General features: G+C 35.1%; 3 protein-coding genes across 3 annotated transcripts in view; all 3 read left to right on the top strand.

The window, feature by feature from the left end:
- Positions 1-12,576: 12,576 nt before the first annotated feature.
- Positions 12,577-18,132, top strand: part of LOC311091540 (claudin-4-like) — a 31,389-nt gene continuing 25,833 nt past the window's right edge. Inside the window, exon 1 of the mRNA XM_084127498.1 lies at positions 12,577-12,709. The gene's annotated coding sequence lies outside the window, so the exon portion shown is untranslated. The remainder of the gene's footprint in view (positions 12,710-18,132) is intronic.
- On the top strand, positions 13,529-14,619 carry cldna (claudin a). Its single transcript, XM_084127598.1, has one exon. It carries the CDS (start codon positions 13,574-13,576, stop codon positions 14,192-14,194), a length of 621 nt encoding a protein of 206 aa, XP_083983724.1. The 5' UTR covers positions 13,529-13,573; the 3' UTR covers positions 14,195-14,619.
- LOC311091605 (claudin-4-like) lies at positions 16,849-17,786 on the top strand. Its single transcript, XM_084127597.1, has one exon. The coding sequence runs from the start codon at positions 16,871-16,873 to the stop codon at positions 17,498-17,500; it is 630 nt and encodes a 209-aa protein (XP_083983723.1). The 5' UTR covers positions 16,849-16,870; the 3' UTR covers positions 17,501-17,786.

An 18,132-nucleotide genomic window follows, 5' to 3' on the forward strand; every position in this document is an offset into this window, starting at 1 on the left:
ACTGTTAATTGGTTAACAGAAAGTTTCCGTACTATATACGGTAAATAACTGTGATAGACCTAATGGTACATTTAATGCAATTTTACTGTAAAATACCGTTAAATTTACAGTTTTTGAAAGTGAAAAAGAACAACTGTATAATTTACAGTGAAAAAACGTAAATTGACATTCCCACAATTCCCTGTGTGACACTTCACATTTGATGTATTTTTGTTGAAATAACTATGTTTCTTCATAGTTTTCTTCGTTTTTTCTAATCAGTTATGTACATTAGGGTTTTATGTTACATTTAATGTTGTTAAATTAATGTTTATTGCATTTTTAAAATTTCATGTGTGTTACCGTGATGGTGTTTAATGTTTGTGTGAATGACACTGTGCGGCTTCTATAATATTAACTTTTTTGTGGAAGAGCTGCTTGTGATGAGCTTTGATTGATCATGTGACTATCATCACTGCTGTGATTGTTGGTTATCAGTGTATTATGGTACAAAACAGATATTAATACTTCAATAGGACGGTAAATTCACATTATATCAGATAATAAAATACGGTTTATTACTGTAAATTTTAAGTTAAGTCTGTAAAACCAATAACGGGTTGCTACCGTATTTTTGACGGTAAAGTTCTGGCAACCACAGCTGCCGTTTTTTTACCGTAAAAATCATGGTTAAATTTTTTACAGTGTATGATGTAACGAGTACATCAGGATTTATGGGAAGTGTTCCTGGTTCCGGCTGACTTAATCTATGCAGCCTAACATTGCATTACAGAAGTTTATAATGTGTTATGTGTATGCTAGGTCAAAGAGATGTGTTTTTAGTCTAGATTTAAACTAACAGAGTGTGTCTGCTTCCCGGACAATGTTAGGAAGACTGTTCCAAAGTTTTAAAGTGCTAGGAAGACTGTTCCAAAGTGCTAAATAGGAAAAGGATCTACCGCCAGCAGTCGATTTTGATATTGTAATCCACCAATATAGGCTATATGTCTTTTTTGTTTTGGACAAAATCTTGCATTTAGCGATTTCACTTTATTTTGATGGTCCCTTTAACACATTCTGTTGACTATAAGTAACGTTGCACTTGTACTAAATCTCATTAGAGTGTTAGTAGAGTATTAGTAGACTGGCAGGGTTAGGGTTAGAATAAGTTGACATGTAGTTGCAATGTTACTTATAGTCAGTATAATGTCTGTTAGAGGACAATCATAATAAAGAGTTAGCAGATAAGCAGACAGTCTACTAATACTCTAATGAGAGCTAGTTGACATGTAGTTGCAAAGTTACTTATAGTTAACAGAATGTTCAAAAGGGACAATCAAAATAAATGCTTTGTGGACGGATAAGACAAAAATATAACTTTTTGTCTTAAATTAGAAAGAAAAACACTACATTCAAGCATAAGATGGAACAATGAATTCTGAATTATACCAGCGAATTCTAAAGAAAAACGTCAGGACATCTGACCATAAACTGAATCTCAAGAGCAGTTGATAATACCTAGAATATCAAAATCAACTGCTGGCGGTAGATCCTTTACCTATTTAGCACCAAAACTTTGGAACAATCTTCCTAACATTGTCCGGGAAGCAGACACACTCTGTCAGTTTAAAGCTAGACTAAAAACACATCTCTTTGACCTAGCATACACATAACACATTATAGACTTCTATAATTCAATGTTAGGCTGCATAGATCAGGTCGGAACTGGGAACACTTCCCATAAATCCTGATGTACTCGTTATATCATAAGAAGAATGGCGTCTACGCTAATATTAGTCTCTCTGTTTATCCCGAGGTTTACCGTAGTCCGACCAGATCCAGGCCATATCCAGATCTGATGAAGGACCTGTGCCTGGACGCGACGACAACACAGTCCTGAAGTGTCAACTAGTCTCTCCCCTGTGAAGACCTCCTTCCCTTCCATTCACCTCTGTACAGATAAAGCGTTGTCGGGATAATTCTGGTTCGCTTGGCTACACGGAAGCGATAAAAATTCTGTATTATAAATAATACACACCTGCGCACATACAGTATATTCAAACGCACATACCTACAGACTGAACTCGTAATATGCATGTGCACGCCATCAGCGTTCTCACGGGATTGCGTTTTTGAAGTTTGCGCTGAAAGAACTTAAGAGTTTTCTGTTAAAACGGTGTTGTGTTAGAGGCCCCTAAGTTAATAACTAATGATCGTTGCGACGGAAGTGAATCAATCAAACTAACTTTAGCTGGACAATAACTTTATTCTAGAGCTGCTATAAAGCCAAAACAATCTCTGTTACTTTCATTTCCTATTATCAATGTAAAGCTGCTTTGAAACAATCTACATTGTTAAAAGCGCTATATAAATGAAGATGACTTGACTTGACTTGACTTGACTTGACTTGAGAACGACCCCAAGCACACAAGTCATTCAACCAAAGAATGGAAGAATGAATCTGTTAACAGACTGTCTGCTTAATATCTGCTAACTCTTTATTATGATGGTCCTCCAACAGACAAAGAATGTTTAATGAAGAGCAAAGCTAGTGTTTTGGAATGCTAAGGCAAAGTCCTGACCTTAATGCAACTGAAATATTGTGGAAGGATCTGAAGAAAGTCATTCATGTGAGGAAACCCACTAATGGGCTAGATGTGTCATTCTGCAGGTCAGATCAGCAGGATCATTTAGTTGCAGTTATTGTTGCACAAGAACCCGAGTCACACCAGATACTAGGAGAAAAGGTTTCACATACTTTTGCCACTCACACAAAAATTGCCAATCCTGGATCATTTTTCCCAATAAATAAATGAGAAAATGTTTTTTTTTTCTCATTTCTTTGATTGAGTTCTCTTTGTCAGTTTTGGGTCATATTTATGTAGAAATACAGAAAAAGGGTTCACAAACTTCCAAGCCCAACTGTATATGCCATACATATACATAAATATGGTTGCATATTGATGTGGATATTTTCAAACATTATAGAAAAGTACAATTTGCAAATCAATGTTGGAATTCATGGCAGGCCTATCATTTGGAAATCATTTATGACAAAGATCCATGTCCATACAGTGCATTTAAAGAATATTAAGACCTCTTCTTTTTTTTTCTTTTTTTTACTTCTTGTTATGTTGCCTTATGTCTAAATCCTTAAATAAATAAATAAATCTACACTTCATACACCAAAATGACAAAGATGTGTCTATATAAGGTCTAACAGCTGAAAATGCATATCAGAGCAAAAACCAAGACATATGGTCAAAGGAACTGCATTCAGAGCTCAGAGACAAGATTGTGTCAAGGCACAAACTGGAGAAGGCTACAAAATATTCAGCCCGTTCTCATCCTAGGGCGTCATATATTGACGCTTTTGACATTTCGTCGACATCGAACGCACATGGCACCCTTTAGCGTCAATATGAGACGCAGATAGAAATGGGCCAGAAGGCGCCTCCTAGTGGTCTAATCCTAACCCTACACTAGACCTAAACCTACCCATAACCGAACAAAGCTCTGTGCGTGTCGTATTGACGCTAAAGGGTGCCATGTGCGTTCGATGTCGACGAAATGTCAAAAGCGTCAGTATATGACGCCCAAGGATGAGAATGCGTTGAAATATTCTGCTGTATTAAAGGTTCCCAAGAGCACCGTAGTCTCCATAATACTGAAATGAAAGAAGTGTAATACAACCAAGACTCTTCCTTAGAGCTGGCTACCAGGCCAAACTGAGCAATCAGGAGTACAGAGCCTTAGTGAGAGCCAAGAACCCAATGGTCACTATGGTCGAGATCCAGAGATCATGTGGGAGAAACTTGGAGATCATAGTAATAATAATAATAATAAAAAGTAATATGTTGTTATGAGTCATCTTTAAGATTATTGACTTTTTGAATTTAAAGGATGGTAAAGAATGCTTTCAAATTGTCTAGTTGTTATCCACTAATAGTGATGTGATCTAACACAGACAGCAATACAGTGGTGTTCCTGTGGTGCATCTGTATGGTTAAATAACAGTCAAGCAATATAGACAATTTCACTGTTCCATACTGTGCGAACATTGTTCACCATTCCCAAAATGACAATGCTCCATTCACAATACTAAAAATATTGGTAACACTTTATAATAAGTATAGTGTAATAAAGTATTTACAAATCATTTGCAAACAGTTAATTAAAAGTTTATAAACGGTTGTTAATACATTAATATTAGACTATATGCAAATAGTGATTTCTTCATTCTTTGTCACTGTAATTACAGTTTTAAAAAATTGATTAGACACTAAAAGTGGAACTTGAGGCCAACTCAGTGAAACCCATCACTCATGTACCGAATCTTCAGACCAAGTCTGCAAAACTACATGCACATTACGTGCTTTACACTCAGTTTAAACACGGTTCTCTACATTTAGACACACCACTCAAAAGTAACAGCTCTTTTGATTCATTTAGGAAACACTGCCTTTTAAATGCCACATCCATTTCCCGAAATTATTTTTACCCCCTTGCATTTCTGTTTATAGTGTGTGTGTGTGAGTGTGTATATGTATATATATATATATATATATATACAGTATATATATACACACACACACACACACACACACACACACACACACACACACACACACACACACACACACACACACACACACACACACACACACACACACACACACACACACACACTATAAACAGAAATGCAAGGGGGTAAAAATAATATGGCTTGTATATATATATTGTATATATATATATATATACAAGCCATATCTAACAAGCCAAAAGTGTCATTATTCAGCTCAAGTCAGTTCAGTATTGATTCAGTTTAGTTCCATGTGTAAAATCCATCAGTTGTGCAAACATTGTACAGTGTATTTGTTCACATGCATGTACTTGTGACAAACTCCTGAACACTCCACTGCACACTAAGCAACCAACATATATACACAATATAGTGATGTTTTACATTTTTCACATCTTTTTTTAATCTTGTGTGCGTGTTTTGTGGTTTTGTGTGAAGATTTTAGAGAAATGGAGCCATAGTTTCAAAAACTGTGTGTAAGTTTATTATTATTAACCAATTATTATTGGTTAATTAGCTCATATGTAAAGAGTTAAATAATGCTTTGTTAACAACATATTAACTGTAAATAGTTCTCACTTTAGATTTGGTCAAGGAAAATGGGAAAATTGCATAAATTAAGGGCTTTAAACCGTAAAAAACGATTCGTCGGCTGAACAACCATTACTTATAAAAGTAATTAGATTAAACTCAAAAAACGTTGTATTCATAACTTTTCAACCTCTACTTAAAATATATATATATGTGTGTAACACAAAAATATAAGTTATCAGGTGAACTTAAATGTATGCATAAATAAAAGTCAAATCAACTACTATAACAATTGCATCAAAATTAAGTAAATCTAGCATAACATTTTAAGTAACTATACGAGCCACGTGATATGCAATTTCCTGTGATCCCTTTGCAGACAAAAATTGGAGCCATTTTGTGAAGCACATGTGAAGACGGTGAAAAGGTAAGCTTAACTTTCTATAAACTTAGTAAAATATTAGATTTTGACATTTTAACATTAAACACTTGTTTATTGTGTTAGTGGGTGAAGATTTTCTGAAATGCAACGTGATGAAGACACTGAAAAGAGGTAAGCTTAACTTTTTTAACTTAAGGTACACTCGTTTATTGCATTTTTGGTCAAGAAATTAACTTTTTAACTGAATTTCAGAATTGCTACGTATTTTCAACAAACGTGTTACTTACGAATACGTATGAAAACGTTTGTAGCCTACATGTTAGTTAATGTAGCCTATGAAATGAGTGACAAGTATTTAAAAACATACTTTTTTTTGCATCACACATTTTAAGTAATCCCAACTTGGAATAAAATTAACAAGAAAACCTGTACTTAAATATTTGAGTTCATGCAACATTCTTTACTTAAAAATATATGTAAGTTGATATAATCTACTAAGTAATGTTAAGTTAAAACAACTTGCAATTACTTAGTAGATTCTATCACGTACGTTACATATTTTTAAGTAAAGAATGTTGCGTGAACCCAAATATTTAAGTACATATAACAAAGGTTTTCTTGTTAATTTTAAGTAAAATTATTCCAATTTGGGATTACTTAAAAAGTGTGATGCAAAAATGGTGCAAATATATTTTAAGTAAATCCAACACATCATTTTTTAGTGTGGACATTGATTGCATTATTATTCAGAGTTCATTTAAATGTTTAAGCCCATCCCCAAAACTAAATATAACCACTTAAAAATACTAACTAACTAACTAACTAACTAACTAACTAACTAACTAATCAATACATAAAGCTGTCAATTATTTATTTATTTATTTTACCTTTATTTAACCAGGATAATCTCTCTGAGATTAAAAATCTCTTTCACAGGAGTGTCCTGGGCAAGACAGCAGTACAATCAGTTGCAACCACAGGTCAACAAAACAGAATAACAATAAAAACTAAAATACTTAAAAACAATTGCACATCATTGAGTCATCTTCGTATGGAAGCTTGTTTCTGCCACAGAATAAAACATTTAAAAGTAATTATAAGTTTTTATCTCACAACTGACTTTTCATCTTAGAATTGCATGATATAGTCACAATTGCTTGTTATAAAGTCAGGATTGCAAAAATTGTGACTCAATTGTGACTTTATATCACGCAGTTCTGAGAAATAAAGTCAAAATTGCGAGATGTAAACTATCAATTGTGAGATAAAAAGTTGCAATTATATTTTTAAATATTTTATTCTGTGGCGGAAACAAGCTTCCATATCTTCAAGTGACCGACTAATAAATTTAAATTTTTCCATAGACACCAAAGTTTGTAGTAAACTCCAGTCAGCTGCATACATTAAAAGCCCTTTTTTAAGCCCTTTTCCCCAGTGCAGTTCGGATAAAAAAGGAACCGAAAGAGTATAACAATCTTGGGAATGGAGGGAATATTTCCCAACACTTTTCTATTGAATGAGACAACAGAGGTATGGAGGCAGCAATCCCATAATAGTTTTATAAATCGGAGAGAAGAAGAAGGAGCAAATTGATAAACTACATCACCGTAATCAAGTACTGGCAGAAAGGTAGCAGAAACTAATATCTTTCTTACATTAAACGAAAAACAAAACTTGTTTTGAAACCCAAGTTTTATTTGAAATGTGTCCTAATTGAAGTGTGTGTGTGTGTGTGTGTGTGTGTGTGTGTGTGTGTGTGCGCGCTCTTAATGTATTTGTAAACTTTTAAGGAACACTGAATATGAATGCAATTATCAAGGTTGGTTTAAAGCACTAAATTAATGTAATTTTCCCATTTTCCATACTCTTAGTAATCTAAACTATTTACTGTTAATAAGTTTTTAACAAAGCATCATCTAACTCTTTACATGTGAGCTGATTAAACAATAATTTGTTAATTACAGTAACAATGAATGAAGAAATCACTATTTGTATAATAGTCTATTAATGTATTAACTACAGTTGATAATTAATTAACTATAAACTAACAGTTTACAAATGATTTAATACTTTATTACACTATTCTTATTACCAAAACATTCCATTTTGATTTCATGAAGATGTTTGATTTCCTCAAAGAACTGGATTCCATCAATTGAAGATATACAGTAAATAATCATTCGATCACTACACAGATCAGCTATTGTGTGACAGCAGGTCAAGAATCATTGATTCAGGGGAATCCACAAGATTTAAGACTTGGGAGAGATTGTATTCTGTAGACTGGTTTTGGATCGACTGAGATTAGATCAGTTCTCCCAGCGCATCCATCTGTATTTGAAAAGATTTGCTTTTGTTTTCAAGGCTAAAACACTGTTCACTGGTTATTGCTGCCAGATTCTGAGAAATATAACAAACTGATAAACAGCAAATACATTTTCAAGAACTTTTTATTTTATTTTATTTTTTTACATACAGTAATTATTTTTTGCTCTGTGTACGTGCCAACAGTGAACAGCATGTGTTGTGTGTTTTAGTTCTTGTATTTAGCTGATAGAGGGAGCTACTAGATAACAACTCGTTTCACTTGAACAGTGAGAACAACCTGACAGCAATGCAAACAAACTTTAGCAATGAAAAATGTCTTAAAATATTTTATAATTTTTCTATTTTAAAATTACTATAAAAATATAATATATACTTGTACAAATGTGTACAACATTCAGGACCATGTGAGCGTTAAAAGTGCAAGGATTTAAAAGTAGAGTGTGGTGTAAAATGTGCTTTTGTTAAGCACCAACCAAGAACTTCACAGGTGAGCATTGGCCTTTGGAACAGTAATGTATGGCTGTCATAAACAATTGACATAAGACTTGAGATGCATTTTTTTTTTACTACAGGTTGTTATGTTTACAATAGTATGCAACCAGCATTTAAGGTCAGCACAGCATTTCTGTGTGGGAGTGTGAACCTGTTCCACCAGTTTGTCAGACGGTGCACATGTACTTTAGAGGCGATATGAAAAATGTGACTCTGCCTAAATATCCGCATGCACGTATGCATTTCTTTGCGTTTTCCAGCTGAACACTCCAAAAACTTTTAATTTTTAATTAAACAGTCTTCCTGTCATTTCCTGATACCAGACAAGCGTCTCACCTTTTGGAAATCATTTTGTATGCTAAGGCTTTAGCATACTCCTGATATAATTATCAGGATATTGAAATAATGCAAATTTAATGCAAAGTCTTTTTTACAACAAAATGAAACATCACAGAACTTACTTAAGCTGGACTATGACGCTATTTTCTTCTGGAAACAAACTCTGTTGCATTATTTTCCTGTTATCTCTGTAAAGCTGCTTTGAAACAATCTGTATTGTAAAAAGTGTTATATAAATAAAGGACTTGACTTGACTTAATGATATTTGCTATATAATGGTTTGGTAGAAAATTTTAAAATAAGTTATTTTTATGTGTGTGTGTGTGTGTGTGTGTGTGTGTGTTTATTTGCTTGCTTGCTTATTTATTTACAAACTTGATTTATTACAAGCCACATCAACACTACACTACCAGGAATAAAGTATTTGATTTTGTTCAATTTTAAATGATTAATTTGTGGACTTTCCCTTTGCAATATATCAAACTTGTCTGTCCATTGTTTCTCAGTGTTTGAATTGTATTTGAATTTAAACATTTTCAGTCCTCTGGTCTTAATTACATCACATATAACTTCTGAAAGTGAAGAAAATTCACTTACTATCCTAGAAAAATCTGAGCTTTTATTTTCTGATGAGCTTTACCAAGATGTGTGGACCACTGTTCTGTGTCTGGTCTATTATGTTAATTGTTCAGAAACTCAGAAGTCTTTAATTATCTGGCTGGGTCAAGCATCAAGTGTTCTCAGTGTCCTGTGTTCTTGTTTGATCATTGGAAAGCACCGCTGAGTCATCCGCCTTTTCATTCTTCTAGATCGCTATCACAGGCTTGATCATCCATAGAAACTATGTCTACGCGTCTCACGAGCCCGGGGTGAAACTCTCTGATGTCAGACAACCTCCCCCGTCACCTGGGAGGAAGAAACTATTAAAAGATTCATTAGTAATTACACAGGTGACTGTAAACAGAGTGTGGGGACAGATGACTCACTGCTGAAAGTCAAAGTAAAAACATTTCCCATTGTCACTGTGGAAATATTTGTTAATTTGTTACATAAATTACATTTATTTATGTTTCCTATATCTTATTGTTTGGTAACACTTTACAATAAAGTTTCATTTGTTAACTACATTATTTTGTGAAAATGTTCTTCTCACATTACAAAACTCATAGTATGAGCTGCTCATGTTCATTTTCCCATGTGTAATAAATTCATTTGCCTAACATCTAGACCAGCCAGTTCTCCACATAACCGTTTAGGTGTTTGTTTATTTCAAGAGCCTCGCTGGTTTTGAGATTCTGTTCTTACACTCAAAAAAAAAAATTTGTCTAAAAATAAGATTTATGTATTTTAATTGCATAACAAATTCCCATGCATTTGGATTACATAGTTTTAACATAAACCAATCAATAATCTGAATGTGATTCATATTTTTAAGTCATATCTAAATGAAACAGATAAGATTTATGTAATTGTATTAATAAACTGAATGTGATTTATATTGGTCAGTCGTATGTAAATGAAACAGGTAAGATTTATGTAATAGTACACAGAAAAACGCCCATGTTAAATTAACACTGCTCAGTGTTCATATGTGTGCACACTACAGAGTTAAAGCGGTGTTGAAGTTAATGAGATAATTAAGTGATGATTGAGCATTAATGATGAACACCTGCTGTTAACAAGCAGAATCACTGAAGGAAAGAGAAACACAAGAACTACAACTGACTTCAGACACAGCCTTAGATGAAATCAACTGAAGAGAAAAGAAGACATTAAATCTGTGAAGATCTCAGCAGAGGAGGATTAAACAACTCCACAAACAGCATTACCAGCTTCACTTATTACTAACCAGACTGACTTTATTTAATTTCCGTTTGAATTAAATCAATAGTTATATTTTAAAGTCACCATGATGGTGGTTAGTGTTTGCTTTAGTTGGACTCTTGACCATTGACTCTGTAATGTAAATTTTTCCTGGTTGCTATAATTATGTGTTTATAAGACACATTTGTTGCAGCGAAAAAGCCAAGAAAACATGAGATCAGGTGATGTTGGCTGTTTATTGATGAAGGTGTAATCATCATATTGTGGCCTGAATCACTTATCTTTTTCAGTGTCTAATGCTTGATTATTGGGGTTATGTGATTTTGTTTTAATTGTTATAGTAGCTGTGTGACCTGACAGCATTAGATCCAACAGTTATCAAATAATATAAAGAATTTTAAAAACATTTAGTGCATTAAACTTTCTACATTATTACTTGGACATCAATAATCAGTGTACGACTCTCAACAATGGTGACAATCAATGAAATGCTTCATGCTGCAGTGCATGCTGGGTACCACCAATCAAAACTCACCCATATCTCCCAGCATGCATTGCGGCATTAATAAATTATGCATCAGGATTTTTGTATCTTTTGTCACCATTGTTGAGATTCATATGCTGTTTCTTGATGTCTGTGTGAGTCTAAGTAATGCCATAGATGAAAGGTTTTTGTGCACTAACTAATGAAAAAAAGAGTATATTGTTTGATAAACAACACTGTTAGATTTCATGCTGTAAAATCAAATGGCTTCTGTTATGAATAAAACAATATTAAAAAGCATTAGACACTGAACAAGATCAGTGAATCAGGCAATTACATGATGATGACTTTGTCATCATCATCATCATCAATAAACAGCCGACATCACCTGATCTCTTTTTCTCATGGCTTTTTTGCTGCAATAAACATGTTTTATAAACACATAATTATAGCAGCCAGAGAAAATTTTATATTAAAGAGTCAATGGTCAAGAGCCCAACTAAAGCAAACGCTAACCACCATCATGGTGACTTTAAAATACACCTATTGTTTTCATTAAAACGGAAATGAAATAAAGTCAGTCTGGTTAGTAATAAGTGAAGCTGGTAATGCTGTTTGTGGAGTTGTTTAATCCTCCTCTGCTGAGATCTTCACAGATTTAATGTCTTCTTTTCTCTTCAGTTGATTTCATCTAAGGCTGTGTCTGAAGTCAGTTGTAGTTCTTGTGTTTCTCTTTCCTTCAGTGATTCTGCTTGTTAACAGCAGGTGTTCATCATTAATGCTCAATCATAAGTTAATTATCTCATTAACTTCAACACCGCTTTAACTCTGTAGTGTGCACACATATAAACACTGAGCAGTGTTAATTTAACATGGGCGTTTTTCTGTGTACTATTACATAAATCTTACCTGTTTCATTTACATACGACTGACACGTATAAATCACATTCAGTTTATTAATACAATTACATAAATCTTATCTGTTTCATTTAGATATGACTTAAAAATATGAATCACATTCAGATTATTGATTGGTTTATGTTAAAACTATGTTATCCAAATGCATGGGAATTTGTTATGCAATTAAAATACATCAATCTTATTTTTAGACAAACATTTTTTTTTGAGTGTACGCACGCAGAAACTTCTAACTCACGTGTCCATACAGGACAAACCCAATTAAATCAGTGCCCTTGGATGTTTGAACAAATGAACACTAACCAAATGTGATTCGTTGTTACCTATTTACTAAATTACAGTCATGTGATTATAATGACATAATCTTTTAATACCAATTGAATAAATTCTGATGTCTGTATTGAAATGTTTGATACTACAGCCTCAAATAGGATTTCATAGAATTCAAAATAACCCATTTGAGAAGGTAAAATTTGGCAGACCATCTTTCCTCAATTCCTTAATTGCAGACATTCCTTACCTGTGAGGAACCGTATCCACTTTCTCCTTGCCAAGGGGATTTTAATGAGCTGCCATGTAAAATAGAGCCATTCTTGTCCTTCTGGCCACCAAACAGAGCGTTCTTTCATTCATGAAACAAACAGGATCTCTTACTCTGTCCCTCTTTTTTCCCCCTCCATTTTCTACACAGCAAACACCTGAGATTGATTTTCATCCCTTCACCATGTGCCTCTAATGTCTGTTCCCTGCAAACCCTTGGACAGCGAACACTTTTTCGCTCTTTTAACTATATAGTGCAGCAGTGGCTTTAGGAAAGATTCCACCTCTTTCTCTGGACATTGGAAACCAGGTCAGCATTCTACTGCTTTTTCCCTTGCTTCTTTAGAAAATCTACTATTTGAACAAATATTAACTATGTAAAGAATGGAAGACTGTGGAGCTTCAGGTAGTGGCCGTTTTAATCTAATTTATGTCTTTTTGTGAGTTAAAAAAAAGTATGTGTAAGAGAAGTATTGGTGAGAGGGTGGCATGAAATACGCTTTGCTCGAGATGACTAATTTCATTAAACTCATTATTAAAACTGTCTGCATATAATGGTCACATAATTATCTCTAAGTAGAGATAAAATGTGTGGTATCTTTTGCATTATGGAAAATCATCCATCTAAGCTAAAGCTTCAGCTACAATTAGTGAAGACAAAAGACAGTGAATGAAAATTAAGAGTCTTTTGGGTGTGTGTTTCAGAGGCTAAATCAATATTTTGTACAATTCATGCTCTTTTAAATGTTTAAACGTATGTTAATTATGTTACTTCATCTTTCAAAACCCTTCACGCACCTTGGGTGTATTATATTTTTGTGTCTGCCTTGCTTCTTTAATCTTCATTTATGGATTACTCCTATTGTTGAATCATGTTATTTTCCACAAAAACTATGAATAACTAATGATTCATAAAATGCCCTAAAGAAATTCACCCTAATGCGAGCATGAGTTAAGACTCGCCCCTAGGATTTGCTTGATCGATGACAGCACAGGCCAGGGGCGAATCATGGTGACGATGTGCCTGTGAGTGATTCCCTCCTGCCCCTCCTTGTTCCCCACGCATAAAAGAGCCCGTTTTATTCCCATTTTCACTAAACTGGCTCTACAGACTGAAGAATATTTTTTCTTTCACTCTCTGTGACTTCAACGCACAAGCAAAGAAGCGTCTAGCATGGTATCAGCAGGGTTACAGATGCTGGGCATTGCCCTGGCTGTCATTGGCTGGATAGGGGTAATTGTGGTTTGCATTCTCCCTATGTGGCTCGTCACGGCTTTCATCGGACAGAATATCGTCACAGCGCAGGTTACCTGGGAAGGAATCTGGATGAGCTGTGTGGTGCAGAGCACTGGACAGATGCAGTGTAAAGTCTACGACTCGATGCTGGCTCTCAGCTCAGATCTACAGGCTGCCCGTGCCTTGTGTATTATCTCCATCCTGGTGGGCGTTGTTGGGATCCTGCTAGCGGCTGCTGGAGGGAAATGCACCAACTGCATTGAAGATGAGACAACCAAGGCCAAAGTTGGCATTATTTCAGGAGCCATCTTCATCATCTCTGGAATTCTGTGTTTGATTCCAGTCTGCTGGACCGCCAACACAATTGTAAAGGACTTCTACAACCCTTTAACCATCAGTGCACAAAAGAAAGAGTTGGGAGCTTCGTTGTTTATTGGGTGGGCTGCTTCGGCACTGCTGGTTATTGGCGGCTCACTGCTTTGTGCAAATTGCCCTCCCCGGGATCAGTACACCACGAAGTACACTGCTCGGCCTGGAGGAACCAAAGGGTATGTGTGAAGAGGAGCCAAAGAGCCCTGCTAATAGTGACATTCAAACTGCCCAATTTGTGAACATTGTACCTTGGTTGTACCAACATTGTACCAGCTTTTGACCTGTGGTGTTACAATTGACCATGCATGCGAACGCTCTATCACTGACCAAATGGTTGAATTAGCCCTCAGCTCTCCAAGATATGACAGGAATGGTGAAATACTAAGTGTGAATGTGTCACGGTGCTGAACAGAACTCTACTGCCAAAGAAAATGGAGCGGGAACTGTAAATATCTCTTCTTAACTTTGCTGACTGGCTTCACACTCTGAGGATGTGCTTAAACTGTTAAGGATTTATATAAAATGTAAATGCATTCATATTGTGTTTTAAAATTGTGACAGATTTGAGCTAGAAAGCATTTCAAGTATGTGCATTGCAACAAATAAATTCTTTACAAAGACTCAAATTAGTGTCATGTGCCTCATTACACCCAGTTAAAAGTGGATTTTGCGTATATGTCAATTATTTATAAATAATAAAAATCTGAATCTAGCAAACCCGTTTACATTTTTACTATTTGTTTAAAAAGACGGTTCTGTTCTCAATAAATTATCTGATACATAATTGGGTAATATTTAAGCTATTTATGAGGTTTCAAAACTACTAGGAAGTAAAATATTAAAACATAAAACACTACTATATTGTGTCTTTTGCCAGTGTGTTAGGAGTGTACAGGTGTTTGTCATAGCACTAACACGTACATGCAAATGCACGAATACACTGTATACCAGTCTATATAGTCAAGTCAAATTTATTTATATGGCACTTTTTACAATACAGATTGTTTCAAAGCAGCTTTACAAAGATAACAGGATAATAATGCAAAAAAACTTTGTTTCCAGAAGAAAATACAGTCCAGCTTAAATAAGTTCAGTGATGTTTATTTTTATTTTATTTTTTTAACCAATGACAAGACACATATGGCAGGATCACATGACAAACAAGGAATCACATGACAAGACACAGAAACATGACAATGACAAGAACAAGAAACAAAACCCAAAATGTGACATACATATACATATATATTTACACTCTAAACAGAAATGAAAGGGGATAAATATTTTCTTTCCTTCTCAAAACACTGAGTTTTGATTTATAAGTGAACAATTTATGTATAAGTGTTTTCACACATGATAATTGGGTGTAGGTAATTGGGAAATGATTGTACAATTTAAATGGCATTGTTTCACAAATTAAACAAAAGAGCTGTTAGTTTTGAATGAAGTGTCTAACGTAGAGAACTGTGTTTAGAGTTTTGCAAAAATTTTGTTTTACAATTGCAACCTGAGTGTAAAGCACGTAGTTTAGGAGTTTAGGAGCAATTTTAAAAAACTGTATGACAAATAATAGTTGTATAATGTCTGATTAAATATCCAAATATATGATGTATAAGTTTCAGCTTATAGATGTGTTTTTACTGTAATGAAGTTCCAGAAGTTTTAAGAATGGTATAATTTTGTCTGGAAATTAACAAAATGGAAAAATGGAAATAAAATAGCGTTTTGTAGCTGTTAAGCTATTGAATGTCTACACAGAAAACTGACTTTCAAAAATAAACCTACCCTGAGAAGTAAATGTAGTAAAGGTTGTTGCAATTAACCCCAGTCTCCTGTGTCTAACCAGGAGAAACAAAAATATTGTTTCAACATATAATAGTTATGGCATCCTTGGTGGGATATCCACACTCTAAAAAATGCTGGGTTGTTTCAACCCATGTTTGGGTCAAATATAGACAAACCCAACCATTTACACTTTTTAATCAAATTTTTAAACCCAACGGTTGGGTTTGTCCATATTTGGCCCAAACATGGTGTAACGAAGATTAGTTGTTATGGGAAGAAGGAGGCGGGAACCAGTGAACGTTTAACAAACTTTAATAAAAATAAATAAACACAAAATGAAAGTAAAGGCGGCAGCCCCTCATGGACGACTGCCCCACAAACATAATAAAATAAACAAAACACAAAGTAAAGTCCAGGCCTGGTCCTCTCTCGTCCTTCACTGTCGTCGCTCCTCCTTTTATGCTTCCGAAGCTCCTCCATGACCGGTGCATCACACAGGTGGTGCTCATCAGTAATCATCACGTCACCGGCCCGCCCTGCTTGCCACACATGGGTTGAAACAATCCTGCATTTTTAGAGTGCAGTTATTATCATGTACATAAATCATTTTAAAAAGGTTTTTTCCCTGTTACAGTCATGGTTAGGTTTAGGGTTAGGGTAAGGGAATTTATGATTAGCGTGCATTTTTGTATAATTTCTTGCCATTTTGTTTGTTGTATCATCTACCTATATCATAAAAATGGTGAAGAAAACATTAAATATTTCTAACCATAATCCCCCATCTAAAGGCCATATCTTTTCACAGTAGCTTTTATGTCAGTGCAAGGTCATTTTGAAAAGTTATTTTTTAACTGACCTTGAAGGACCTCAAAGTGTTGCTGTGCTTTGTCAGTTCCTCTTGTTTCGTGTTTATAGTGTAAGCAGCCAAAAGAGAAATCATAGGGGCTCTCCAGAAATCGTCAACTCAGGACAACCAAACTCCGCCTTTTCACACTTTTCCTATAAAGAGCAAACATGTCTGGTTTGCACACTTTTGACTACTTTATCACTGTAAAGGCAGGCCTTTGATTTAAAAACATGGTCTCCCAAGGACTTCAGATTATGGGCATGGTCACAGCCATGCTGGGTTGGTTGGGGGTCATTATCGTGTGTGCTTTGCCCCAGTGGAGGGTGTCTGCATTTATTGGAGCCAACATTGTTACAGCACAGATCATCTGGGAGGGCATGTGGATGAACTGTGTGGTGCAGAGCACTGGACAAATGCAGTGTAAAATCTATGACTCCATGCTGGCACTCAGTTCTGACCTTCAAGCTGGCCGGGCCATGATCATCATCTCCATTTTGACCGGACTCTTTGGAATCATCATTTCTATGGCTGGTGGGAAGTGCACCAACTGTATTGAGGACCCAGGGTCTAAAGCAAAGGCGTGCATCATTGCAGGGATTTTCTTCATTGTCTCTGGACTTCTTTGTCTGATCCCAGTTTCATGGTCAGCAAATACGATCATACAGAACTTCTATAATCCGTTGATGATGGAGGCCCAGCGGAGAGAGTTGGGTGCAGCTCTGTATATCGGCTGGGGATCTGCTGGGTTGCTCTTACTGGGAGGAGGAATACTTTGTTGGAGCTGCCCGCCAAAGCAAGAACGCATCTACAACCCCAAGTTCTCCGCTGTGAGGTCCAGTTCAACAAGAGAATTTGTCTGAGATGCAGAACCCATATGACTGGCCTTAAAATGCACTCTAGTAACTGCAGATCTAATTACTGTATGTCAACAATTCATCTGTAGAATTACTTGAGACATTTTTTTACATTTAATAGTGTAAAATTTTCTATCTCCCTAGCAATGAATATCTTCTGAAAAGAGATAATTCTGTAAAATTATGTTCTTTTATATGTTGGTATTCCAGAAGCAGAAACAGCAGAGCAAAGCGCTAGAAACATCATGGCTTTGATCATCTGGGAATGTCTGAACTGCTAAAATATATACTTTAAATGTAGTGCAAGTCCCTTTGGATAAAAGAGTTGGCTTTTCCCAGCTTTTATGGATGGGAATATATATAGGTTTATTTAAAATGCTTACAATAATACCTTTTGTATTGTTCTGTAATTTGTCATGTGTATTATGTATTTTTGTCATAATGTACTAGCATCAATAAATAACATTGTATCCCAAGTCTTCAGACTGTGATGGTATTAATTAAATCATATATCACTAGTTCATACAAGTTTAAAAACTCTTGGACAACAGCACACTTCCAATATACTTTCACAATGTTTTCTCTAAAAAATAAATAAAGTTGGCAAATTCGGAAGCCTAATCATCAAAACATCAGAA

This window comes from Abramis brama (genome assembly GCF_963993115.1).
Source record: "Abramis brama genome assembly, chromosome: 10".
NCBI lineage: Eukaryota > Metazoa > Chordata > Actinopteri > Cypriniformes > Leuciscidae > Abramis > Abramis brama.

What these genes read in the sequence shown, in the direction of transcription:
- cldna (XM_084127598.1), top strand. Translation starts at nt 13,574, where the DNA reads ATGGTATCAGCAGGGTTACAGATGCTGGGCATTGCCCTGGCTGTCATT.
- LOC311091605 (XM_084127597.1), top strand. Translation starts at nt 16,871, where the DNA reads ATGGTCTCCCAAGGACTTCAGATTATGGGCATGGTCACAGCCATGCTG.